This window comes from Vanacampus margaritifer, chromosome 2 (assembly GCF_051991255.1).
Source record: "Vanacampus margaritifer isolate UIUO_Vmar chromosome 2, RoL_Vmar_1.0, whole genome shotgun sequence".
In the NCBI taxonomy this organism is placed as follows: Eukaryota; Metazoa; Chordata; class Actinopteri; order Syngnathiformes; family Syngnathidae; genus Vanacampus; species Vanacampus margaritifer.
The window spans coordinates 28,930,646-28,958,233 of NC_135433.1; the positions used below are offsets into that span (position 1 = coordinate 28,930,646).

General features: G+C 40.0%; 1 protein-coding gene across 3 annotated transcripts; it reads right to left on the reverse strand.

The window, feature by feature from the left end:
* Positions 1 to 167: 167 nt before the first annotated feature.
* Positions 168 to 27,588, reverse strand: LOC144044452 (junctophilin-1-like). 3 transcript variants are annotated; one of them, XM_077558873.1, is made up of 7 exons: positions 27,003 to 27,588; positions 9,268 to 10,027; positions 7,374 to 7,492; positions 5,895 to 6,161; positions 4,158 to 4,573; positions 3,582 to 3,678; positions 168 to 707 (listed from the first exon to the last, which is right to left on the reverse strand). In XM_077558873.1, exons 1-6 carry the CDS (start codon positions 27,379 to 27,381, stop codon positions 3,598 to 3,600), a joined length of 2,022 nt encoding a protein of 673 aa, XP_077414999.1. In that variant the 5' UTR covers positions 27,382 to 27,588; the 3' UTR covers positions 168 to 707; positions 3,582 to 3,597. The 3 variants fall into 3 exon arrangements, with proteins under 3 accessions (XP_077414999.1, XP_077415000.1, XP_077415001.1); XM_077558874.1 differs by lacking the exon at positions 168 to 707 and adding an exon at positions 723 to 2,913; XM_077558875.1 differs by lacking the exons at positions 168 to 707; positions 3,582 to 3,678; positions 4,158 to 4,573; positions 5,895 to 6,161; positions 7,374 to 7,492 and adding an exon at positions 17,891 to 17,997 and having other exon boundaries at positions 9,524 to 10,027.

Here is a 27,588-nt window from a genome sequence, read left to right on the forward strand (position 1 = left end):
GCACAGCAAATGGCAGTTGAAATGCACAGACCGGCTTCATAAATGAGCTTGATGTGATTGTGAAGTTCCCGATCACTTGTAATGAATTGAATAACATAACTGGAGTTTAACTAGTAGGGGAAAATTGCATTCAATCAACAAAACAAAAAAGAAGTGCGCTCTTCAGATACGATGGACGAGGCACAAACTTTATTGCAGCATTGAAGCACTTCCAAATTTCAAGAGTTGCTGGGTGCAAATGGAGCTCAAACACAAGCCATTTAAAAAAGACGGCAAAGTCTGCACGCTCATTCGCATTCATAATCAACTTGTCCATGTGCGCTGTAGTTTTGAAACTTGATCGAGACACTAATGTTGAGTCTCAGGTGTTGTTATTTTCTTCCTTCCTATTTCCGACCGGTGACCACTTGCTTCAACTTTCACTGCGCTCCAAGTGGAATCGCAAATCACCCCCAGCCCAATCAGGTTGTGCCCAGCACCAGAGGCAGCCGTTGAGTCCATCCGGGGACGGTGGTGGTGGTGGCGGCGGTTTCCTCTTTCTCTCGCCCACTGCTTGCGTTCGTCTTGCGCCACTTTCTTCTTCCCTTCCTCACTCATCTATTTTCAGTCCTCCATTTTGCCCATGTCTGCCATTCTGATTGGAAACCATTTTAAAAGGCCCCTGGCTGGTGGAGAGTAATCGTCTGGGGTGACAAATTTGGATAAATCTGAAAGATGGGAAAAGCTGGAGATTAATGGTGGAAGTCATACATTAACACTACTGGAATAATGATGTATTTTTAGATTGGTTTATTATTAAATAACAATTGTAATGGATATGTGTACAGGTTAATGCAGCCCAAAATAATTCACAAATAAAAGTTGTTTTTTTGAAACCAATATAAATCATTTCAAAACTTTTCCCACCATTAATGTGACCACTAACCTAATTGAAACAAAAAACAAAAACAAACTTATCATCTTCTAGTGAAGGGCAGTAAAAGTAAACCAGGATCACCAGTGTCACAGTTGAGCTTTTTGGACAATGCAAATTTAACTGGCAGCTCTGCAAGTGATACCTTAATGCCCTGTGAGGAATTCTTTCAAAGTTCCTGGCATGTTTTGAATACCACTGCGATAAATTGCCACAGTGAAGAAACAGCAGAAGAATATAAGACTGTGAAAGTCCGTGTCCAAGCAAATGACTTTCAAAGTACAGAATTGGAGATCTCTTTTGAAATATATAAAAAGTATAAATGCAGTTTTGTCATGGTCACTGACTGGAATTGGATGTATGCTGCTTGCTCTTCATGTGCACGACAGAACGTAAATGTTAGATACTAAAATATTCAGAAATAAAACAAAAATGTCCTCTATAAGAGTTCCAATGTGATTTATTTAGTATGTTTTATTTGCAATCATTTTTAACACATGTTCAGCAAGGAGATTGTGCCTTAAGCATCTGACTAACTTTGTCCTTGCAACACGACCGTGCGCGGTTTACACATTCTGAAAAGCCTCGACACTGACTGCCTGCCTGCGAGTGTATATCTGGCTTGGGGTATCAGTTGCCTGATTGGACAATCACCAGACATGGCTGGTCAGTCTGAACACTGTCCAAATATTGATGTCAAAAGAAAAAAGATCAACAGTTAGATGTTCCTAAAGTCATACAAAAAAATCCTGGGAAAAAAAAAGGTCAAACAAGCAGTCAGCATTCACGTCAACATGTCATCAGACTTTAAAACGGTCTTCATCTAAGTCTCGATTTCGTCCGCAAATACAAGTGACACCATTCCAAGTTTGAGCCGTCAAGTGAAGAAGAGATACAGAGCACATATTAATTTGGGATGTGTCTCAAAGCAGCACGAAGAGAAAAAGAAACACATGCAATCGGATATCTTCAAACGCCATCAGGCCTCCTACAAATGTGAGTTACAAATCTCAGATGTTTCAGACTGACGCATCAATGAACAGAAGGGATAATATAGAATAGTCGAAAGTAAACTAATCAGTAGGGCTGGTTATTATCAACAGCATCGCAATACAATGCATATCATGACACAGGGGTCACAATATGATGCATATCGCAATACACGTCTCCCAATACATGGTGATACATATTCCGATATTTTACATGACTTTACATCCATTTTTATGAAAACAGCCATATGTATAGCCAAATGACATTTTGGGGTTGGTGGGAAGATACTTGGAAGATGGCTTCAATTTCATTGACACAGCTTCCTATGAGGAAACAGAATCTGGAGACTGAAGCGAACTCTCCTATCGCTGGTGTTTAAGTCGCTGAGATGGATAAAAAAGCTCCTCAGTGTAGTGGTAAAGCCCCCGGGCCGGATGGGATCCCCCTGGAGTTCCTAAAGGCTCTGGATGTTGTGGGGCTGTCCTGGTTGACGTGCCTCTGCAACGTCGCGTGGATATCGGGGACAGTGCATCTTGATTTGCGAGTGGAAAGGTACAGCTATCCATTTACTGGTGGATCTGTGTTCCCATGAGCTACGTACGGGTGGTGACCGAAAGAACAAGATCACAGATATAAGTGCCTACAAGTCCCCACTCCACCTCCCATTCATCACTCCCTGTCCCCTACATGTTAAAGTCTAGAGATTGTTGTATTGTGCTACACAGTATGTGCCAGATTTTATGCATGTGCAATGACAATACATTCAATTCTGATTCTAAGTAGCCAAAATGAGTTTTCTCCAAAGGGAAGATAACAGCAGGATGAGAAGCTTGTCCATGGCTCAGAATAGAGCCAGTGTTGCTCTGCATCGAGAGGACCCACATTAGGTCATTTGGTTCGGATTCCTCCAGGATGCCGCGCTGCTTAAATTTCCAGGGCACGTCCCGCTGGAAAGAGGCTCCAGGAAAACCCAGGACAAGCTGGAGAGGACCAAGATGGCCTGGGATCCCCTAGAAAGAGCTGGATGAAGTGGCTGGGGAGAGGGAAATCTGGGCTTTCCTGTTAAGGCTTCTGCCCCTGCCACCCGATGGATGGACATTAGGGGTGTGAATTGCCTCGTACCTGGCGATTCGATTATGATTCGATACCGATTAATCCCGATACGAATCTATAAATTGACTATTGCGATTTTTAAAACTCAAATATAGAAAATACTAATCAGTAAACTTGTACATGTACACTGTAAGATTTGTATGATAATATATTTATCAGAAAATTCAGGTTTCAGTCTGTTTCATGTTTGAACAGCACTGAAATAAAATATTAAAGCTTAATGTTCCATTAATATAACATTCTTCGATGCGTGATGTGTAAATCCTAACCCTCAGTAAGACGTTTTGTTGAATATTCCCATAAAAAATTTATGTTTAAAAATCGATTCGGCCGCATATTGAATCAATTCGAGAATTGCGCGCTGTAATATCGCGATAAATTGCCGAATCGATTTTTTCTAACACCCCTAATTGACATTATAGTAAAACAAATTTCATACATCGCAGAATCTCGAAACAGTTTGACTTTGGAAGTTCCATTGTTATGGTAATACTAAAATTGAGTTCACCTATCCAATTTCAGAAATTTCAGGATGAAAAAAAATGTGTATGTTGTTGTTACTTACCCCAGGTTAGATTTGATCAAGTCAGGAAATGGACAAAAATAATGGCTAGACCCACATTTAATAGCATCACCAGAGCCACCAAGATCGAGTTGGGACCCTGTGGAAAAATTCAAAATTTGATTTGATGGCAATATCATGTAATATCTTTATTTAACTGTATTTAACCTTGATTTATCCAGGTAAGGCAATTGAGGACAGATTTTCATTTGCAATGCTGAACTGCATGCATATGGATCACTTCAGTGCATGGTGAAAATTGGTGCAAGTCTCTCAGCATTTTTTTTTCCCACTCGTGCTGTGGTGACCCCTGACTGACAGGGACTAAGCCAAAAGTCAAACAACAACTGTTCCAAGTTTGAAACGCAGGAATGGTTGATATTGTACATCCCATTCCCACGCACTTGTGGAGAGTTAAATCAAACAAAACATGGCTTTTATGAATTGGTTATCTTTCCCCTAATTATCAAAGCACTGGATTTGTTTTTGTAAAACGTTTTATGCCTTTTCCACTAACACTTTGAAGTCGATCATTTCAAACTTCCTTTTGTACTTCCAATATCCTATGTTAACACTTACCGACTCCTCCTCAACAATGTCAGGGCTAATTTCCACACTTGCTTTCTTGGTTTCTGCAAAACTTTTTGGTTTGATTGATTCCATCGTTTTTGTCTTGGAAGACTCCGGAGCTTTGGTGTTCTCTTTTGGTGGGACTGGAGAAGGACTGGGCACGGGTGAGGCTTTTGGTGCTGGTGCCCAAACTTGCTTGGCGGGGGTTGGCAAGCACGCAAGGCTTGATGGGTGAAAATCATCTTCAACTGGTTCTTCAGGTGGCTGCATCTTGACATCCTTGACGTAGTAACCATGATATTGGGAGTGGATTTGTCCATTGTTAGGGTAACCACTATTTGGCATGGCTGGTTTCACGGATGAAGATTCTGCCTGCTGCCTCACTTCCTGTCCCAGAGAGACTTTCGTTGCTGCCTTTGTAATGCCTGGATCATAAAAATAAAAAAAACATGAAAATGTCAGATGTGTTACCTGTATATGTCAAACAATAAATAAAGACATTGCATTGCATTTCAAAACCCACATAATTATGGCCAAAGATGGGAAAAGTACTGACATTCTCTACTTGGGTAAAAGTACAATTACTTGCGTAAAAACAACTTTGGTAAAAGTAAAAGTACTCACTCAAAAAATTACTCAAGTAAAATACAAAAGTACAGGCTCTGAAATGTACTTCATAAGTAAAAGTAAAAAGTATATTTACCGTATGTTCCTCCTACGTCAGTTTGAAAGATAGGAGTTAAAAAGTAGTCTAAAAAATAAATACTCAGGAAAGTACAAAGTACTGAAAAAAACTACTCAAGTAAAGAAACAAAGTTTTTATACATTTTTTTCTTCTTTTTTTTCAATTTTATACAAGTTTTGTGAATCTTGTTTCTTCTTTCCCTTTTAGCAACAGAAGTGAAAACGTCCCAAATGTGCCCAATGAGCCATTTTACAATTTTTAATTTTGCGTCACCACTTTAATATGCTCTAATAAGGGTCACCGGAATGTGGCAAAGAACTCTGAGGCGATGAAAAACAAATTGTTGCTCTACATCAGAGGTGGGTAAACTCAGTCTTCGTTGGCCGGAATCCTACAGCTTTTTGATGCTTCCCTTCTCCAACACACCTGAAGCTCATCAACAAGCTCTCATAAGCCTGATAACGATCCTGTTCATTGGAATCAGGTGCGTTGGAGCAGGGAAACATCCAAAACCTGCAAGACTCCGGCCCTCGAGGACCGAGTTTGTCCACCCCTGCTCTACATAAATATTGTCCAGGCGATAACAAGATTGGCAACCCCCTGTAACTGGATTCCAGAGGCAACCTGTGAAGCTCTGGTGAACTCCATTGCCAGTGCTGGAAAATAAAGGTGGCCTCTCAAAATATTGGCAATTTGGGTATAATTTGGATAATTTGGCTTTGAGAGGTCTGCTCAGTTTTGTGGTTACAGCACACTGCTTACAAGGCAATAAAATATTTACAAAAATGTGAGGGGTGTACTCACTTATGAGTGTGCCTTAATTGTTCCTCATTTTCAAAATCTTTACTCACTATCAGGGCAAATCCATTCCACCATGAAGGAAATAATAAGAATGTTGTCAACATGAGGACAATTCCATTCTTTTCTTGCTTGTACCGCCCACATCAAAATGAAAGAAAAAAAATGCTTTCCAAATGAATAAATGCAAGCACGTAGTAAATATTTACTTGCAACGACTCATCACGACGACAATCAAACAACAACAATCAAACAGATCTTACCTTCAGTTAAAGTCTCAGCTGTTGGGCTTTTGTTTACTTTCCCAGGAGGCTTTGGGGGACTGACAGTGGCGGATGGTTTACTGCTGAAGACCGTCTTCTTCATGGGAGTTGGTGAGGGAGTGGGGCTCTGAGACGGAGAATGTGTTGGTGTCGTGCCTTTGCGGTAGAAATGCGGGCTACTTGACGGCGTTTTCTCCATTTTACTCTCCTCGGGGACCTCCTTCACCTCCACTGGTTCATTGTATTTCTGCCGTATATAGTCTGGGCCTGCAAGACAGTTCCCAAAACGAAATTATAACACATGACAGCTTTCCAACAGATTTCAGTTTTGCTATTCACGGACTTGGGGTTAATCTACTGCTTCTCGATTCTTTTTTAATAGTAAGTGTTACGTATTACGTTTGTGTGTGTAGCGGGTGAACGCTTGTTTACAGCGATCAAACTTTTTCTTCCGCGACCAAAATGTCACCAAGCAAATTATTTGCTGTTGAAATGCGAATAAAGCCTGAGTTGAATAAGCAATGCAACACCCGGTTCCCTTCGTCTGGATTTTACCTGATTGAGACGAGAGCTGCGTTCACAGCAACCCAAACCAAAACACTCCAAAAAGTTAACATAAGTGAAGCTTCATCTGCATGTTATTACGTCCAATAATGTGCAGAAAGACACTGTCTGTGCTAACGACAACGTTATTTATCATAGAATAATAAACACATGAATGACTGTATGTGAAGTGTAGCTAATTGTGAGTGATATTTTTAATCTTTTTTTTTTTTTGGTGCTTGACAACATGAAAATGAAGAGAGTTTATTTTTGGGATTGATTTATGCTTTGAAGCATTAATATTAATTTCCACAATTAAAGGTTAGTATACAGTCATTGCCATTGAATGAAATAGAAAATATACTGCGGTAACGTGATCCCACGATAATGTTCTTGACAAAAGGTTAAAAATATGGAAATTTAAACAAATTGTTCTGGAAGATAATTTCAGTAGGTTGGCAGCTTTGCGTTAATGAGAATGGCCAGCAAGATTTTTGGAGCACCGTCGTGCCTCTCCATTTATTGTTCAGATGATGTTTAAATCTCTAAGCACATTTTATGCTTTTTTTTCCTTCAATGAATTGAAGATATATGCACATTTTAACTTTGTTGAGTATATGGATGTTTGTGTTCTAAGGAGCAGTAACGCCATACTGTATATTACTGTACTGTATCAAATTGTGTAAAATTGTATTGAATCATATCGAGTTACGTATGGTATCGTGACCTGTGTATCCAAGTAGATATCGTATCGCCGGGTTCACAAAGATACCCAGCCCTAGTCTTTTGGTAGGCGTGGTTAAGTGCACAAACAAACATAACCCACCAAAACATACAAAGCACCACCGAATTGTTGTGGTAACATTCTACGATGCAAAATTCTGGAGACCACCACCTTAAGTGACAATAAAAGTGTTGTTCCAATGTCATAGTTACCTGGCTGATGGAAACTTGGTGAGAGTTCTCTGGCCACGGTTCTTGCAATATCTGCGTCTTGGCTAGCTGAATGTGCAGCCTGATCTGCTGCCTCTGCTTTGGCCCGAGTGTGGGATGTCCTGCAAAAGTCCATAGTTTAGTAATGGCAAGAAAAAGGACATGAGGACGGAGCTGTCACTTATTATTGCAATTTTGCAAATGCAATAATAACGAAAATTAGGAGTGCATGACCGCGGGCAGCAACATTGTAACCAACCTGCCAGCCTTCGTTGGATCATGTACTGCAGTATATAAACAGCACCAGTCACAAGTTTGTAGATACATCCTTTTATTGCAATAGTGCACTCTTGACTGGTGCCGCATGTATCATAAAAGTTGTTGCCCCTTCCCCCCCAAAAAAACAAAACAAAAACAAAAACAGGTTGAGATAATCAGGTCAACAGCAGTTTCCATTTATTTGAGTATTTGATTGTTTATTTAGCTGACTGTTCTATATTAAGGGCAGCATTTGATACCAAAATGGCTTAATTATACTGGCTCATTGTTACTATACCCAACCAAGTGCCTATTTCTAAGGTTTGTACTTTGTAGTAATTAGGTTGCTTTTTCTTAAGTTCATTTGGCCAGGTGATGAAAATAAAAACGTTTTGATGGTTCTACACTTTTCAAGCAAAAACTGATCTCCAATCAATAGAAATATGGCGAAGCTGCTATCAATTAAGGGATTCTATGTTGCAATGTAATTAAAATTTTAATTTTAGTTAACGTACCCTATAATGCTGCAAATTCAACAAATGGTTATTTTTTCGCTCTTTTTTTTTACAGTACAACACAAAATTATTTGAAATTCAGTTGTGTATAAGATTTTTGAACAGTGCATTTAAAAATAATAATAATACTGTTATTATTGGGAGGTTTGTTCAAACTCATTCAAATTATATTCTTAACATCTGATGTGAAGTGACAATTATGCTGACTTATTTGCATTGACTATCAACTCAACTCAAATGTAAAATCAAAGAAAATATCATTTTTAATAAATTGTAACACAGGGTAGTAATATCATGGAACCCACTAGGAAGCAATATATTACTCCCATTTTAGCATCACTGCACTTGCTCCCTCTGCGTTTTAGAATTGATTTTAAGATTTTACTGATTACCTTAAAAACTCGTATGGGGCTGGCCCCAATCTATTTATCCAAACTTATAATTACTGTATGAGCCAGCCCGCAGTCTCAGATCAAATAGTCAGTGAAATTCTCCTGGTTGTCCCAACGTCAAGGCTTATAAATAAATGTGATAGAGCTTTTTCAGTCAGAACGCCTCGACTTTGGAACAACCTGCTTCTGGATCTGAGACGTACAAATTCCGTTCCCTCTTTTAAGTCACTTCTTAAGACCCACTTTTATAGATTGGCTTTTAATAGTTGAGGTTTTCTTATCTCGTTTCTTAATCATGTAGTTCTTATTTAACTTTTATTTTCTTTTACTTCTTTTAGTTTATTTTATTTTTTAAATCCCTTTTTTTTTATGAACATTATTTGATTTTTGGAATTACTCATTTTATTTAGCTTGCACTATTATTCTTATCATTCTTATTATTATTCAATTGCGGAAAAAATGCACAATATGTATCTTTTGATGTTAAGTCTGTTCACAAAAAAAAATGTTTTAAATTCAGGTAAAGCAAAACGCACGTTGTTCTAAAATTTTGAATCTAAAATATAGATCCTGCCATCCATTCTTCGTGTGTAACGCAATATAGCGATCAATAAATTTTGCTTAACAAGTGAGAGTAATTGGCAGCATGTGTAAATGACGCAATAACTCGCATATATAGTTACAGTGGAGTCGCGTTATTCACGTAGGAGAGTGACCAGGGGTTGTGATTACCTGGAAGTGGCAATCTCTACTTTGGTTCTGGCAATGGCAGCGGCTCTCACTGCTCCTTCAATGGCGCGATCCACCTTCTGTTTGGTCTTGGTGTTCTTCAGTGGGAATAACTGCTTTCTGATACCTCGGGCCAATACGTTATTTTTATACTTCCCTTCTTCTTTGATGCCGTTCGGAAAGACAGTACAGCCGTAGCCATGGCGCTTATTGTTTAACCATTCTCCTTCATACTTCATTCCATTGGAACGCTCCGAGACGCCAAAGCCGTTGCGTTTGTCATTCTTCCACTCGCCCATGTAGGACTCAGTAGTGGTGGCATCTACATTGTCCTCTAGAGTCAAGTAGTCATCAGCTGGGTCTCCGTCTCCAAAGCTGATGGTGGAATTGGCATCACTTGAACTGATACGACTCATGGTGGTTTCACTACGTGCCGAGCTGCGCTTACTGGAGATGGAAGAGCGCGAATCTGATTTGCGCAATCGTTGCAGGCTGCCGAAAAGAGAGCCACGACGAAAGAGACCCTTCTTTTTCTCAGTACCTTCACCATCTGAATGGAAGTTGAGCACAAAGCCACCACGTGTGCCAGCAGGGCTATCAGACAGACTGTCTCGTAAAACTGTGCCGTTACTCTGTTCGCTGCGCAGGGAAGCCAGTGAGGTTCGAAGCGGTGAGCGGATGACCGATGCCATACCATATGGGACACTCTGACGAACACCATACCCGTGCCGCATGCCGCCAGTCCACTGACCCTGGTATGTCCCTGCAGCAACAACAGAGACAGAAAAGCAGTTTAAGACGTTAAAGAGAAACAGTGACTACATGTGAAATCCATGATAATCTGCACTTTTGCAGTGTTCTCAAAAAAAGTAATACGATGTAATAAAAGTATCAATAAAAATAATTTGCAGTGAGCTTAGGTGAGGTACAGTGGAACCATGAAAACAACAGTAGGTTATAGAAATATGCAACACTCAGGCCGAATATTTTCTTTGAAGGTACAATGTGTACTTTGTAGAATTTAGTGCCACCTAGTGGTAAACTAAAAGAAAGCAACAATTTTGAAGCACCTGCACTCAGAGAGACCACATTTGCAAGCTTACCATCGATTACTACCAATTATTATTTGGAGTGAGCGGGTGAGCAAGCAACCTGGCAATAGGGGTGTGCCCAAAAAATCGATTCCCATAAGAATCGCGATTCTCATTTAGTACGATTCAGAATCAATTTTAAATGTCCCAAAATTGATTTTATTTCAATTATTGTATACTGTCTTGCCTTTGTCTGTGTGTGCCTTTATTTGGAGCGCTGTTCATGTTGTACCCGATTGGGCCACTTAGGGGCAGTGTGGTTCCACGCGGTCTAATACACTGTTAAGTTGTAGCCACATTAGAGAGTAGAAGGAAAAAGTCACCATCAAGTTATTCGAATAAAAGTTGTTTTTTTGCAGCGTGGAGCCGTTCTTTTGAGTGATAAAAGTGCCGCGAGTAGCGCGCTAAGTAGCATTAGCGAGTCAGACTGGAGTAGATCACTACAATTCCTTGCACATCTATAGATTGAATCAAAAATCATTGTCAATCAAATAATTTTGAATCAAAAATCGTTCTTAATCAAAAATTGACTCGAAATGCACACCCATAAATCGGAATTGAATCGAATCGTGAGACATTCAAAGAGTCCCACGCCTACCTGGCAAGCAGGAGCTAGTGTGAGCGGCGAGCAAGAGTGGCTAGCAAGAACGGTGAATGGGAGAAGCTAGCAAAAGCTAGAGCGAGCAAAGCAGAGGTAGACAAGCTGCAGGACTGTCACGGGACTCAGCGATGACCAAAGCAGTGGAAGGTAAGCGGCGGTCAACCCATTTCACACTTGTCATTTGTTGTCAACAATGGCTGCGCAGAGCACGACGGAAGAATTGCAATCTGTAGTAGGGAGGGTGTGAGCAGGCCTGGCTAATGATGGCGAGTGAGCTAGCGAGCAGCCCGACAACGAGGAGCTAGAGTTAGCGACGAGTACGATAGACAAGTTCTAGCGAGGTGTGGAACGTGGAAGCACTACAAATCATTTTCACTGTCTAAAACAGTACCACAAATGTCAGTATAAAGTGTGTGAAGCTGCATGCTGCAGAAGCCCCAGTTGTGAACCGTCCACAAGTTAGGGTTTGTCATATTTTGTTCTTTTCATAACGATCCGTAATTGCACCTGTGGATTTGTCAGAAAGGGGAAGAAATTTTGTAATTTGATTTCAGCAAACCATTTATAGCTACCAAATAAAATAAAAATGTTTATTGCATTTTTCTTGTGAGTAGATCTCAGAAAAAAAGATTAGCCTACTATATTTTATAGGCTATATTTATCTAAGATATATTTCTGCAGTGTGCACCTTGCAGAGCTTAAATTTAAAAAGGGTACTGCTATTGTTATGTAAAATTGATATTAAAATTTTATTATAATGTATTCATTCGATTTTGCCACTGTTCACTGAAATAACTGGTTTCAAGAAAGCTAGTGACATGTCATATTTGGCTTTGACTGAAATCTTGCTTGCGGGTGGTGTGGCGGACTATATATCGGGATATATATTGTATATTGATATTAAGCCAACATATATCGGGATATGACTTTTGGTCCATATCGTCCAGCCCTAGTTTACCAGTTATTCTACATTAAATGGAGCTCTGCTACTCTACTGAAGCTACTCAAAAGAGAAATGTAACACACACAAAAATGGCACAAGAAGCTAAACTACAGTTGGGTGGAGCCACGGAAAGAATACAATAACAATGTCTTGGACTAATTCAGTGACAGCAATGTATTATTATAAACATTACTGAACAGTGTGTACTAAACAAATAATGTGTTACAGTTGAAGAGGTGGTCATCGGTCTTTTGTATTGTTAATTATTTTTTGTTTCAGTAAATCAACTTAATTACTTAAATTGACAACGCCAATCTCTCTCTCTCTCTCTCTTAGAGTCTATCACATTTAATAGTAAAAAAAATAAAAAATCCAATAAACAAAACATCCGATTTGTATTGGATCTTTTGTGTGTTGACTGTAGCTTTCTTATGAGATTACAAAATAAACAAGGAAACTTCTGTGAAGACTCAATAGATAACATGGATTTGTTACGTTATGTTTTCAAATAGTTCACCGACATAATTTTATCCAACATCTAGGGTCAAATGGTACATCATGTCAAACATAAGAGATGCATTTAAGGTTAAGCGCCACATGTAAAAATGTAGCTTCCGTAGACACTGCTGCATTACGTGATCACAAAAGTAGGTTCAATACTGAAAGGCTAGCTGCTACTTGTAAAGCCGTTACTGCCCAACACTGCCTAAAATGCATGTTTTTTTTTGGTGTAGAATACGTGCAGCAACAAAAGTGCATATGGAAAATATATCTAATATAATTTTTCCACCACATACAAAATGTAATGCTGACAGTGACACGAGTGACAGGTACATACGCAAAGTATTGACTGGATGCACATGTTTTCTCACACACAACACTCCTGTTGCACAGCGACAGCAACAAGCGGTTCAGCCCCAGATGCAATGATGTTGTACTGAAAGGAGTGTCGCAGTTCTCAAAATGAAATTGTAATTTGTAATACATTATTAAAGGGGTAGTCAAGTCAAAAAATTTCTTCACAATAATATGTTGCATGCCCCACTAAACACGGTATTCTGATTAATATTACCTTTGTGATTTAAGCAGCAAAATCCACCCATTTGTATCCTTCTCAGGGGCAACCATTTTGCCACTTAGACTGAAAATGACATCACAGTGCTTAAGGGCTCCAGTAATGACCAATCACAGCTCACGGCCGAGCGCGCACAGCAGGTATTATTAGTATTTTTATTTTTTTATTTTTTAATTGCTGTGATTGGCTGGCAACCAGTTCAAGGTGTACCCCGCCTACTGCCCAAAGCCAGCTGGGATAGGCTCCAGCACCCCCCGCGACCCTAGTGAGGAATAAGCGGTTAAGAAAATGGATGGATGGATGAATATTTTTTAAATCGCCGTTGTTTTATTATATTGTTATATTTCTTGTTACTAATTTAGTTTCTGGATTTTATTTCAAGTTATATTTAAAGTTGAGTTTTAGTAGTTTTGAAATCAATGAATATGAGTTGGGATTTCAATATCCACCAAAAGTAATTGAAACGGTTATTTTTAACCATCGCCAGCCCAAGTAAGAGTGGTTAGCACTGCTCACAGAAAGAACAGGTGTAGAGTTTTCTCCCAAGTACTCCAATTTCCTACAACTAAAACATGTGTAAGGTTCATTGACCAAGGTGCTGACACAAGATCTGGATTCATTCCCCAGACTTGACATCGTTGCTGCCCATTGCTTATCAGAGATAGACTAACTGCATAGAATACATTTAACTGTGGATTGTAGATGTGAAAAATTAAGTACAGTACCTTAGCTACAAAAAAGCTTGAATCATTTTCCTGAGACATAAAATCAGGTTACGTAATCTTTGAAAAAAAGACAACAATAGCTTTCCCGCAGTGCAATGAGCAAAAGAGGAGTTTCTTCAACTCGCAAGCAGATGACATTCTAACCATCTCGAGAATATACTGTGGTGATAAAATAGTTAGCTTCATGGTCTGGTTATGAGAGCTTTGGCCTCGGGCTTGGGTCTTGGCCCCGATGAGTTAGCTGGAGAATGTGAGAATGAGCTATTTTAAAAGATGGAAGTAACTCGAGACACTTGGAAGTCTGTTGGCTTGCCAAAGATATCTCAGTGCAACTATCTTGCTATATGGAAGAAGCCTTACCGACTGACTTGACGAAAGAGCTAAAAAAATACACTACGAGATAAAGGCGTCTACGCAGCTTAGAATCTTAAAATTTGGCAAATGATGAAAATTCAACAAACCATCAATGTATTGTACTCAATGTTATGCAGGGTTCTACATTAACAAGGACTTATTTTTGTGAAAATAATTCCCATCACTACTTCAGGGTGAACTGGAGCCAATTCAAATGCACTCTGAGCTGGTTCCCAGCCAGTTGCCAGGCCAACGAAAATTTCATCTTGCTTGAACAAAAGAAGATATAGATATGCCCCATTCTAGGTGTAACAACTTTGGGACATTGTATGTAACAATAAGCAGAATCACATTATGAACAGAAAAGACTCAAGCTGCATCCAATTTCTGAGATAATCCCTTGTGCGGATGACTTCTCTTAGGATGTTTAGTGCTGCTACCAGTTTAATTTGAGTAGGTTTGTCCTTCCTGTCATTTCTACATTTGGCTGACATTACACTTGACCACAGTCAAATCAAGCATATCAAGGCGCTTTTAGTGCTTAATTAGCAGGGAACTTCAATCTTGACACATTAGTTCCTGAGACAAATATTCCCTCTGGAGTACAGTACTGTTGTTTTGCATTCAGACATATGGAAAACTGCACTAGACGTCAAATGTAGGAGCCAATAGAAAAAACAAAACACCAGAGATGGGAAATCCAGATCCACAATGTGAAAATGCTTCCCAGAGTTTGCCACAGGTACTTCTACTCAACCGGCAGGTAAACGAGCTTGTCTACTTGCCGGTTGAATAGAAGCACATTCGCCAAAGGTGCTTTTACACACAACAAGAATCATGCAGCTTGAGGTGCGTTCGGAAATTCACTTGACGCCCAACACGACTGTTAGAGTGGTGTGTTTGGAAAGGCAGAGTGTGCTCGGAGCGTGTTTCCGAATGCCCCCGAACCCATTTCTGGTGAAATATAAAACAGCTTTTTTAATGTGTATATTTTCTATTGTGGTCAACAGTACTGATTGTGGAAATCTCAACACGGGCCGCATTTGGCCCCAAGGCTGGACTTCGGATATGCCTGCTCTACAGTGTATACCACATACATAACTGATTAATGCAATTTCTGTAGAAATTGCGTGTGAAGGCTGTGAGGCTGAATGAAAAACTGTGGAATGATTTGCAATGATATTGAATGTCATGGAATGCTGCACAATGACCTGGAAAGAGCTGAACAGTTGAAAGTTGGAACCGGGTTTGAATAAATGCAGAAATTAGAGCAGAAAAATCAGAAGAAGAGTAAGGTGTGAAGAATTAAGTGAGGAACAGCGTACGAGGTCTGCACCCTCAGCAGGGTCCCCAAAGGTACATGGATGTTTTGCCCTACCAGTCTACAATTTCTTTGTGGACTTGGAGAAGGCGTTAGACTATGTCCCTCAAGGAGTTCTGTGGTGGGGTGCTCCAGCAGTACGATCTGCTCGGTCCCTATATAACCGGTGTCAGAGTTTGGTCCACAATGTCGATTTATTTTCAGTGAGGGTTTGACTCTGCCAAGGATGGCACAGGTTCTGTGTATAACCTTTTTGGACAGAATACTGTATCTAGATATAGCTGAAGCATTGAGGGTGTCCAGTTTGGTGATCTTCGTATCACGTCTGCTTTTTGTAGATGGTTCTGTTGGCTTTATCAAGCAGCGATTTCCACTTCTCACTAGAGGAGTTCGCATCCGAGTGCGAAGTGGTTGGGGTGAGAATCAGCACCTCCCAATATGAGGCCATGGTCCTCCTGTGTCGGGGTGCCCTCTCCAGGTTGAGAAGGAGATCCTACACCAAGTATCTTGGGGTCTTGTTCATGAGTGAGGGCAGGATGGAGAGGAAGATTGACAGACGGATCTGTGCAGCGTCGTTCTTGGTCTGACGTGGTGAAGAAGGAGCTGAGCCGAAAGGTGAAGCTCTCGATTTACCAGTCGAGCTACGTTCCTACCTTCATCTATGGTGACAAGCTGTGTGTCGAGACTGAAACAACAAGATCCCGGACACAAGAGGTCGAAATACGTTTTTGACGTAGGGTGCCTGCTCTGGGCTAGATAGGGTGAGAAGCTTGGTCGAATCGAGATGAGCCAGATGAGGTGGCTCGGGCATCTGCCTTCTGGACACCTAGTGAAGTGTTCGGGGCATAGCCCACCGGGGATTACGCCTCGGAATCCCCCCAGGGGAGCTGGAGAAAGTGGCTGGGGAGAGCAAAGTGTGGGCTTCCCTGTTTAAGCTGCTGTCCCTGCGGTCGGACTTTGGATAAGTGGAAGAAAATAGATGGATGGTTGAAATATATTAAAAGTGTTAATATGACTTAAGTGGAATACAATCATAGACAATATACACAAATTTTGTTGCCATATTTGTTGATTAGAAATGAATATAAGGGGAGAACGACTGCTTCAGTGGTGGGAAAGCTCATTTCTTCTGAATCAGAAACAGAATATCAGGTCTATATTTTCAAAAAATTCTCTTCTCCTGCAGCTGAAACTTTGAGGTGTCATACTGCTCTGGGCTTGGCTGTTTAAATGGCATTGTTGATTACTCCATACATTACAGCACGTACATTACCCATTTTCTTAACCGCTTGTCCTCACAAGGATCACGGGGGGCGCTGGAGCCTATCCCAGCTGGCTTCGGGCAATAGGCGGGCGGGGTACACCCTGAACTGGTTGCCAGCCAATCACAGGGCACACAGAGACAAACGTCCTGCTTTCTCTTTCCTCTTAAACATTACAGGAGGTGATAAGGGCCTTGACGTAAGAGTTTTTGAAGAAATTGAAACTAACAATACATTGTGAAGCGGCACAAAAACCACGCTCAGTTTGTTGTTCTATATTTATGGCCAAAAATTGCTTTTCACATGACTTTCTCCTGCATTTGCATAGGTCAGGGGTCAGCAACCTTTACTGTCAAAAGAGCCATTTAAGGTTAAAAAAAAATCTGTCTGGAGCTGCAAAACATTTAAAGATTGTGATGAAGGAAGTGTTAGTCTATTGTACTGAGGACCGAAGAGCTAATTAGAGCTGCACCACGACACAAAAATATGACAGCAACATCCAATACGTAAACATTCATTTTCTTCTACATTTCCTCCTTCCTCTTTGGATTTTTTTTTCCTTTTTGGTAATTTTTCATACTTTGTTTTTCATAAATTTTTAGGATTTTATGCTTTTCTTTAAAATTTCTGACATTTTTGGCAATATTGTGGACATTTAATATTAATTTTCTGGATTTCTTCTTTTGTTTTGGGACATTTTATGATTACTTTTTGAACGTTTTCTTTTCTTGATTTTTATTTATTAATTTCTCTCTTCAATTTCATTTTATGGCAATTTTCTGGTTTTCCTTTTCCTTTTTGAACATTTTTAGGTACTTTTCAAAACTTTTTCAGCTACTTTTTGTCTTTTTCTGATGACCTTAAAATTTGGATTGACATTTTTTGAACATTTAACAATTTTTTTTTAAATCTAAATCATTAATTCATTTGAAGAATATTTTATCTAAAAAATAAAAAATAAATATGTTTAAAAAAATACAAATTTCTACGATTTTTTTCAGAGATCCACAGGGAGCCACAGGAGAGGGACTAAAGAGCCACATGTGGCTCCAGAGTAGTAGGTTGCAGACCCCTGGCATAGGTTAATGACAGTGGCTCATTACGACTTGCGTACAAATTGGGTTTCCACTGCTAATGTAGAAATGAAACTCCATTAGAGGTGGTGCAGAGGACCCCCTGCATATAGAAACACAGTAAATACAACAGCGCAGTTTGATACCCTGACCTGATTTTGTGGCATGCACATTTATGTACCTCGATTTTTGTGAGTTCCGTTCGGAGTGGCTGGTCGACAAGTTGTGTTGTGTTGGCTGACACGCTACAGTAGTACCAGTAGCTACAACAGGCCCAGCTTGACTTAACTGAAAGTCGCAAAAAAAACACAGTGAATTAAATTGGGAATAACGATAAAGTATGGAAACCTAAACTCGCAATACTCTTAAGACACGGCAACACCGTGAACATCTAAATTCTCATTTGGCTACTCATTTGGTCTTTTTAATTAGTTTTTAATGCTGTGCCGCCGGTGGAATCAACGATCAGGTGCATTGCAAGTTGGTTTTTGGATTTTTTTTCATGCAGAGATTTCTCCAAATTCTCTGGATTTTCTGGATTATACAGTATTATGGACCAGAGATGATGAAATCACTAAATTCTTTGCCACTGTTGCCGCGCTCTGTCAACCACGTGACAAATGAATGTATTTATATGAGGAGAATATGAAAATACAAACTGCAAATCCAGCTCAGGTTGGAATTTTTTTTATGCACTGCATACATTTGCCGCGTGCTGAGAATATGAGAGGTGCGCAATTGATCACACGCACACCTTAGAGGGAACAATAGGCAAGCATCGCATTGAAATAAATGGAAATAAAATCCATTCTAGCCCCAGAAGATTTTTTTTACTTGATATCTCTCCATGTAGTTTAAAATTAAAGAATTATTTTTTTTGCCCTCTTCTCTTCCTTCATTACTTTTTCTTTGTGGTGTCAGCAAAATAACAACCGAGAATGACGTGCTTTAAAGTGGCCTCGCCAGCAGAAAAACTCAGGTTAGTTGATTCTCAACACTTTCCTTCCCTGCTCTCCCTCTCTCATTCCTTTTCGTCGTGGTGTCGGCACAGTCACAGCGGAGAATGACGCACTTCAAAGCAATCTCACCAGCGGGTACAGTTAGTCAGTGTGCTGGCTCTAGTCGGTAAGCCTCGCTTTTGCCAATCGCCAGTCACACGAGTAATTTTTACAACTCTTTAAATATTTGAGGTCTTTACTGCATTAAATAAGTCACTCTTTACTACGACTCATGTTGTCCTTGGGGCAAACTAGTACCTGCTTGCACCTGTTTGTTTGTTTTTAGAACAATGCACATCAATCACAGCAAAACACATCAGTCAAGTCAAGTCATCTTTATTTATATAGCGCTTTTTTCCGTGTGCAACTGCTCTCTGCTTGCCAAGAAGGAGAAGAAATTGGAGTGAATTTACTTTAAAGTGCTGCCTTGTTTACTCAGCTCTGAGAGCAACCAATCATATTTTGCCCTGCTTAAACATCCCCTCAAAAAAGAGAAATTACTCATTACTGGTGACAGGCATTATTAGCGGTTATTGAAACCTTGACTTTTAACAAACCACGATAAACTGTAAAACCAGTGATCGGCCCATGCCTAGCGACAAATCACACAAACTTAAGTGTAGAAAAATATTTACAGTAGGCTATAAACCAGGTTGTGGCTTTACAACTGGAATTATGTAATTGTGGATTGTAGTAAATTTCTACAGAGGATGTTGAGCCTTGTGAATGACTAACAAGTCAATATCCTGCCAGGTTCAAACGAATTGATTTGTACTTTGTACTTTGAAAAGACTTTGATCTGTTCCAGCACTTTTGCTACCATCAATTCTTTTGATTCCAATGTTGTTGTTGTTTTGAAGGACTGCTCAGATGATTGGGCGCCCACTGTACAAAGAGTCATAGCTCTTGGCTTTGAACTGTGGGAGGAGTGCCCCACTAGCTTCTTGCACAGGCCAACTGCAATGTTCTCCACTGTGTGGTCATCTGGGAAGTAAGCAGTCTGAAGATGATGAGCTTTACGGTTGAATTCTTTGTTGACCAAATGCACGGTGTAAGGGGTTCTGCTGTCCTTCTTGACCACATGTGCGTAGAAATAGTGAAAAAACGCTCCTGTATTTAGCGCTACTGCGACTCTTTGTCTGCATAATTTGTATAGTGTAGCTCTGGTATGGCAACCTGGCTAAAATATGTGTGGGATGGAATGCCGTAATGTTTATCCCGTGTCTTTACCATAGCTGTAATCCCAACCATGGTAACTGTGTTGAGGGGGCATCATATATTGCCCAATGAACTCTGCTATGGCATGAGTAATTTCACAGTGCTGTTTTAAATCTTGTTCATCCGCAGATATGCTTTCAAACATGTCGGTTAGTAGTGATCCCTGTCGCATGGTACTCAGCCGACTTGACACACTGCTCGTCATTTTTTTAAGCAATGCACTTGTCATACACAGCCTTACGATACTTTTGTAAATGCTATGTTGTAGCTACGGTAACAAGACACATTCTAAACAATACCTTACTTTGAGCCACATGTTCATTCCTAAATCCAAAATAGGTGCAGACAACCAATGTTCCCTCGAAACTGTGCATGTGAGCAATTGTGCACTGCCCTCACCATCTCAGTATGGTAATGTATAAAGCGCAAAAAAATTACCTGAGCTGTATTTGGATTTCATATTCTCCTCATATGTAGTTTTAAAGTTTATTTGGCACATGTGGTTGACGAAGTGGTAAAGAAAAATGCCACAAAAAAGATTGAAATGCAAGGCGAGCACCTACGTCATGTAACAATTTTCACACCAGTCATGCTCTCCGCAGAAGCAAACTAATTCATTTGAACTGTTCTTGGTTCCGTCCTACGCGGGCGGCTTCTTTACAATACCTTACTAAATGAGCAAAAATAGATAGTAGTAGACAGTTGTGATGTGTTTGAGAACACGCCAATAGCAGAGGCCACATTGTCCAGTGTTAGCCCTGTTGACTGTTACATCACTAATCTGCTCATAGCCAATCAGGGGTCAAGAACCTCAATGCTGAGTGAGAATGTCGCTGCATAACTGAAGCATTATTACTGCAACACAATTCACAGTTCTGGCAGCTCCAAGTAGCTTTCGGCATCAATGCAGGAGCCAATGCAAATCACACTTTAGCTGGTTCAGTCCAGGGCCGCAGCTAGTTATTTGGGGGCCCAAAGCAAACATAGTCAGAGCTCCCCGCCCTCGTGTACTTCAGTTCAATTTTTACAAAAGGTGTGCTATGAAACACAGGCCACTTTGTCCTGCTTTTTCAATGTGTTACACTTATCTGACAAGCTAAAGTTAGCCTACTACTAATATTTACCACCAAATATTTTTAAATACTAATCTTTATCACCTAAAAGTATGAATTCGAGGAAAATCTCCTTCTTCCTGAGCTAGGAGAAGTTCTTAAAATCTCTCGAGGATAGATAGATAGCTAGATAGATAGATAGATAGATAGATAGATAGATAGATAGATAGATAGATAGAAAACTCACGAACAAAAATAACATGAAACTAAAATGAAGAATTAAAACAACAATGAGAAGAACTAAAACAAATGAGGATTCGCCGATGTGTCAAAGAGTCGCAGTGTAGCACCAGCTACTGGCAGTGGGGACTTAAATTAATGTTTGTTTGTTTTTTGCCATACATATCTGTAGCTGGTATCGGCCTTCTTTACGAATACCCGACATCTTGAATAAGGCTGGTATTGGCCAGATATCGATACCTGGTATTGGCACTCGCACATCCCTGTAAAATACGGTAGTAAACACATCTCTGTCCTACAGTATATGTGCAGTACAATACAGCTAAGCAGACAGTAAATCAACCAATTAATGTAAATCACGTCACAAGCACGAGCAGTAATCGCATTCATGTGTCCACATCATTTCATGATACGTGCATGAACATTATAAATGTTATATGCCCGGTATGATGAGGACACTAACAATGAAATTGGTTGGTTTCTTATCCATTCTATTCTATTTCTTTTCCCATTTCTATTTCTTTGGAATACTGCGTTGTCCTTAAATCTGAATCCCAAGTAAAATGTGAGCAGCAGCTATACAGAGATCTTTAACAGTGCTAAAAATGAAGGGAGTGCAAAAGAGGCACATGCCACTGTGTTAGGAAGGCAGGTTTCATGTAACCACAAGTTGGTATAAAGAGCCCTCCTAAACATTTGCTGCAGATATAATGCCATTCTTGTGAGGGCAGTTGATTTCATTGCCATGAAGCGGATTTACTTACTTTTACAAAACCAATATGCCAATGGTCTTTTTTACATAGCTTTCATACAGTATGGATTCTCAAACTGACTGTACGTGATCGGGTATTAGGCAATTTGAAGGCTGTACGTTGAGGGACGGGAAGCATATGAATTCCTTGGTTTCCCACATTCACCGCCTACAACTCTTCTAAACCTAAGCCATGGGTTTAATTTTCTCTACAATGCTCGTCATGACATATCTTATCTGTAATGGTTAATATTGAATTTCATTCTGCCTGTCTCTCTGTCTCTCTTTAGGCAAATGGGGACGCTGAGAACATATCATAAACGTAGCCTTACTTAACTGAAATAGATACCCCATGTCAAGTTATTGAATGGAGATCAGCCAACTAAGAAGCTCAAAACATATGGTGACAACCATCAGCGATGTTTTCCACACTCTGTGTTCAGTCAGCACTACAGTACAGTGCCTATAAATAAAACTGACAAACTTGCTATAGAGTAGCAAGTTAAGCTTCAAATGCTATTTTACCATTATTAACATGCAAGCTGATCACAACTACACAGCACAGTGGTACCTCGCAGTTTGAACATAATTCGTTTCTGCGAAGTGTTCAAAGTCCGAATTGTTCAACCTCCGAAAAAATTTTTCCCATAGGAAATAATGTAAATGCAATAAATCCGTTCCCAAGCTCCAAAAACAGAAAATTCATATTTTAATTTCTATTTATGATTTTTTTTTTTTAATTTACAGTACAGTACAGTATTTAAACAATAACAATACCTTACCTTTTTTGTTGTGGCGTGATGGCATCAGTGGATGATAAATGCTATGTTAATGCTAGCTTTAGTTCAGTGCTGAGTTTGTGTATTTTACATTGGGCATATTGTAAGACTACTAAGCGGTCCTTGCGTGCGTTGTTTAACGTCAGGCACGTTGTTGAACAGCTAAGGGGGGTCCTCGTGCCAATTTTTACAGAAGTAGTCACGGTAGTTACAATGGCGCAATAATCTCCTTCCTAATTCTACTGTGGTTCGCATCACTGCATGTTTTTCTTTGCTGCCACTGGCATTGTTGTCTTTCTTTGGGCCCATGGCAAAGAAAATTGTCGTGGAAAAATCAAAACGCACTTGTGAATGGAGCACCTGCGGGAGTATATGTGATCTGACTGGAAATGAGCAGTGCATCGTCTCAACTACCGCAACGTGAGGATTCAGCATTGCTCGGCTTTACTCGTCTACCCGTTTTCAAGGTACGTTCGGCTTAGCTTGCTTTGCTTGGGTGTTCAAACTCCGAAAATGAGTTCAAACTCCGAAGCATTTTTTACTCCGATTTTTGGGTTGAAGTCCGAATTGTATGAGTTCCGAGACGTTCAAACTTCGAGGTTCCACTGTATATACAGCCAATTAAAATCAAGCCCCCCACCCAACCACACCTCAAACACCCCCCCCCTTATCTCTGTGGGGGCTTCTTGCTAATGTAGCATGATGAATATTTCTTGTGCACTGATAGACAGAATGTGGCTTACTTTGAGTTGTCGTGTCTTCTTTATGTTCTAAATAAAGTTATGTTGAAACTGACAACTTATTATAGCACTTTGTATCTTTGTCTGTCTGTCTGTCTTTCTATCTATCTATCTATCTATCTATCTATCTATCTATCTATCTATCTATCTATCTTATCATGGCTGTGTCTGAAATCTATATTGCAAGTTAAACAGATATGCTGTGTTATATACTGAATGGATGTGGAAATTCCTTCCTATCAATTCATTAGAAAGTTACAAAGCATTTTGCATTTCTGCGTGTATTCAACTAGCTACCAATCAGGGCACATATATAGAGAGACAAAACTATTCATTCCCATCATTAACTTGAACTCATACCAAGGGATGCTAACAGCTATACTGTCATGATCTTGATTATATTTCCCAATTAAGATTACAGTATGTGTAAAATTCTTCATGCATTTACATTTTGTCCCTTCTGTCAGTTGGAGAAAGACAACATTAATAAAAGTTTGTGCACAAAATGATCTTGGTAAATCTGAAAAATAAAAATAATTGACTAATTATTTCAAAAGTTATTAGATTTTTGGTGATGACCGTTTTTTTTTTTTGTGTCACCCTGTATTAAAAGCAAAACAAAATGAGCACTTCAAATGCCTCTAAGATCGTCAATAACAAATAAATCGATGAAAAAACAATTGACTGCTGAATGACCTATTCTACTGCCCACACTGTTCTTTTCACAAATAATCCTCCATGTGCGCAAGTTTACTGTCTATCAGCGGATGTGAAGTCATGTGCATGTTGTGTATGTGAAGGAGGGAAAATACAGTTTCATTATTTGGCCACAGGTGGCAGTAGTGATTAAAAATAAAATTTTCTGCATTCAGGAGCTTTAAAGCAACACTACACTCTAAAAACAGTTAGTTAAAAGTAACCCAATTATGGATTAAAAAAAAAAAGGACCAATCCACTTTATGGATCAATTTGACCCAACTTACTGGGTTGTTTTATCAAAATGACCCAATTTTTTGACCCAAGTAAAGGATCTGACCAATATTTCTGAGTTGTTTTACACTAAAAGACCCATTTCTTGACTCAAAGTTGGGTTAAAATGACCCAAGTAGACGATCGGTCAATTTTTTTACCCATAGTTCGGTTATTTTTAACGTAACTGTTTTTAGAGTGTAAGAAACTTTCAGTTTACGTTGTTTATGGCAGTGCCATAAGGACACAAGCGGTAATGTTATGTCTGAAGGAAGACCACATTTGCCATGAGGACAAGCGCATTGTCGTTTGTTACCTCACACCAGCGAGTGAAAGCCAGGCCAATGTTGATCCTTGACTGTCCATTTATCCGGGTATGCTTCCCTTTTTCTTTTTTGTTTTATGAATGGGAAAAAGGGGAAGTGACGTATGCCATGAAGTGACGTATGTCATAAAGCAGTCAGCATATTTGTAGTTTTTTTGTGTGGCAGTGTTCCTCCCATTCTCCTCAAAGTTGCTTCGTGCCAGTAAAAATGATACAGACCCAATGAGGCTATGGCAAAGGTACCATTCAACTAGTTTTAAGTCAATGTTTCATCAGAAGAGTTATGAAAATATATTTATTAAGATTGAAAAGTTTCTTAGTGCTACTTTAAATCGAGTTTTTAGGGCAAGTGTCGGCATTTGAAACATTACAGTAATTTTGACACATTGACATCGAGAAAAATGTTGAGAAATAATAAAGTTAGACTGTTTTACCCTAATTTGAAGGTGTTTTTGGGACAGATTTTGCATAGGTGATCTCACACAGAAGAATTCCCCAAAAACGCCATTTGTTTCCAAGACAAAAACAAAAACTCAATTTCTCCAAAAGCCATTGTCCGATTTTCAAAACTCTTGGTGCGTTGTACTCAGGTTGAAGTGGCCAATCCAACCAGACTCAGCAATTTGGGAAATCTTGTCACATTACTACTTCAATCCATGAATTCTAAACAACATGTTCAGAATTAAAATGTTATTCACTTCTTCTAAAAGTGGATAGCGTAATGTTTTAAGTAGCAACAAGATCAGTCAGAATGAATAAACTGGAACCGCATTTGATGAAGTTTGTTCATTCCGAGACTCTATTCACGAAACAAACCAATTTTTCCATAAAAATGAATGAAAATAGAAACCGTTCCAGCCCCAGAAATATGTCACCTTCACACGTGGCCAGCACAGATAGAGGCACCCCAGCACGGGTCAACTTGCCCAGCCGGAAGCCTCCCAGCGAGCTGTAGCATGACCCGCTGCACCGCAGCTTTAACAGCAGGGCAGCACACGCCGAGCGCCACCAGCGTGATCTCACCCGACACCGCTGGAATCGTGACCCTTTCCAGGGCTTCCTAACAGCACATAATCCTAATAATAGTATAATTACTTGCACTTTTCACTTTTTGGGGGCCATATTGATTTAATTAAAGAAAAAAACAAGTAGACATGCAAGCTGTGATTGCTCGCAAGCTGAGGCACGTCTGAAAATGTGTTCAGAAACAAGCTTATTTGTGAATCAAGATGGCGCTTGGGGGTTGGCATGGCTCAGGTGGTAGAGTGTGTGGGTTCAAGCCTCAGCCCCTGTTACCATGTCGAGTTGTCCTTAAGCAAGGTATTTAACCCCCAGTTGCTTGTGATGCTGCTTTATCAGTAGGTGGGTGATTAGTGAAGTGTTTTGACTTGAGTACCTTGTAGGTAGAAAAGAGGCAAAGACATGTGAAAGCCCGTTTACTGGTTTGACAGGTTGAACTCTGATTCCTTTTCAGCATGTTCCTCAACCTCAGCCTGTCTTTAGATCAGTAAACCACAGGTGTCAAAGTAACTCAGACCCGCCACATCATTTTATGTGGTCCGCAAAAGCAAATCTTATGCATCAACTTTCATGAATCTACAACATTTTCATTCTGTATGCATTAATATTATTTTCAAATCTTTGAATATAATGACAATTAAACATTTATATGCTTTCACAGTCATAACCATCTTCTGAGGGAAACCCTAACTACAATGAGGCCCATAACAAAAATTAATTTGACACCTCTGCTCTAAACATATTAGCAGGCAATTCACCAGTTTTTAAAATTTTATAAATAATTTCAATTTTCAAATGTGATTTAAAATGTAATTGCTTTCTGCATATTTTGAGACCATTTATGTGAGTGTTTGTAATAACTGTCAGGAAAATGGTGGGAGTGGATGTGATAACATTACTTAAATTTGCAGGCATTATGTGCTATTACTTATATAAAACATTTACCTGTCCACGGCATTCTCTGAATGATATTCCAGTTTGTCTTAGATTAGCTTGGTCACGCTATGATCAACATGACTACTTTGAAACTATTAGTATCTTCTATTTTTTTTTTAAATTGACATTAACAGCTTATTAGCATCACACAAGGATGCTTATTAATAATGCTGTTTTGTTTTGCATTACAAAAAAAAAAAGCATAATAATGCTATCCAGGAAGAACTCACTTGTTGGATCATCATCTCCTATACCACAGACTTACCCCCATCAGAGTAGGTCTCGACGCCATAGCCGTCCTGCAGCCCGTTACTCCAGGTGCCCTCGTACCTGGCTGGTGTGTTCAGGCTCAGTCGTACTCCGTAGCGACCCTTGAACCCGTGCGTCCACTCTCCCCGATATATCCACCTGCCCTTGGTTTCTACGCCGAGTCCGTGCCGCTTCCCTTGCGCCCAGTAGCCTTGGTACACGTTCCCGCTGGGCCAGGTGTACACTCCGACCACCTCGAAGCCGTTGGACCACGAGCCCGAATATTCGCCCTGGCCCTTGGGTCCGGTGCACACACCGTGGCCGTGAGCTTTGCCGTCCTCCCAGCCTCCGCAGTAGGTGCCGCCATCGTCAAAGTCGAAACGACCGCCCGTCATTCAGAAAAAAGAGTAGAAAGTAGAACTGTGTTACTTGAGAGACTTTGGTGATTTTTAAAAGCGCGTTACTGTAGACTGGCAAGACCCGGTGAGAATGCGAACTCTCAGCGGGGTTGGGGGGGAACGCTGATGGGGGGCGGCTGGGAGCATCGGTAGTGACGGGACATGGAGCACGACAGGCGGCACAGTCACTCCACAGCTGAGAGC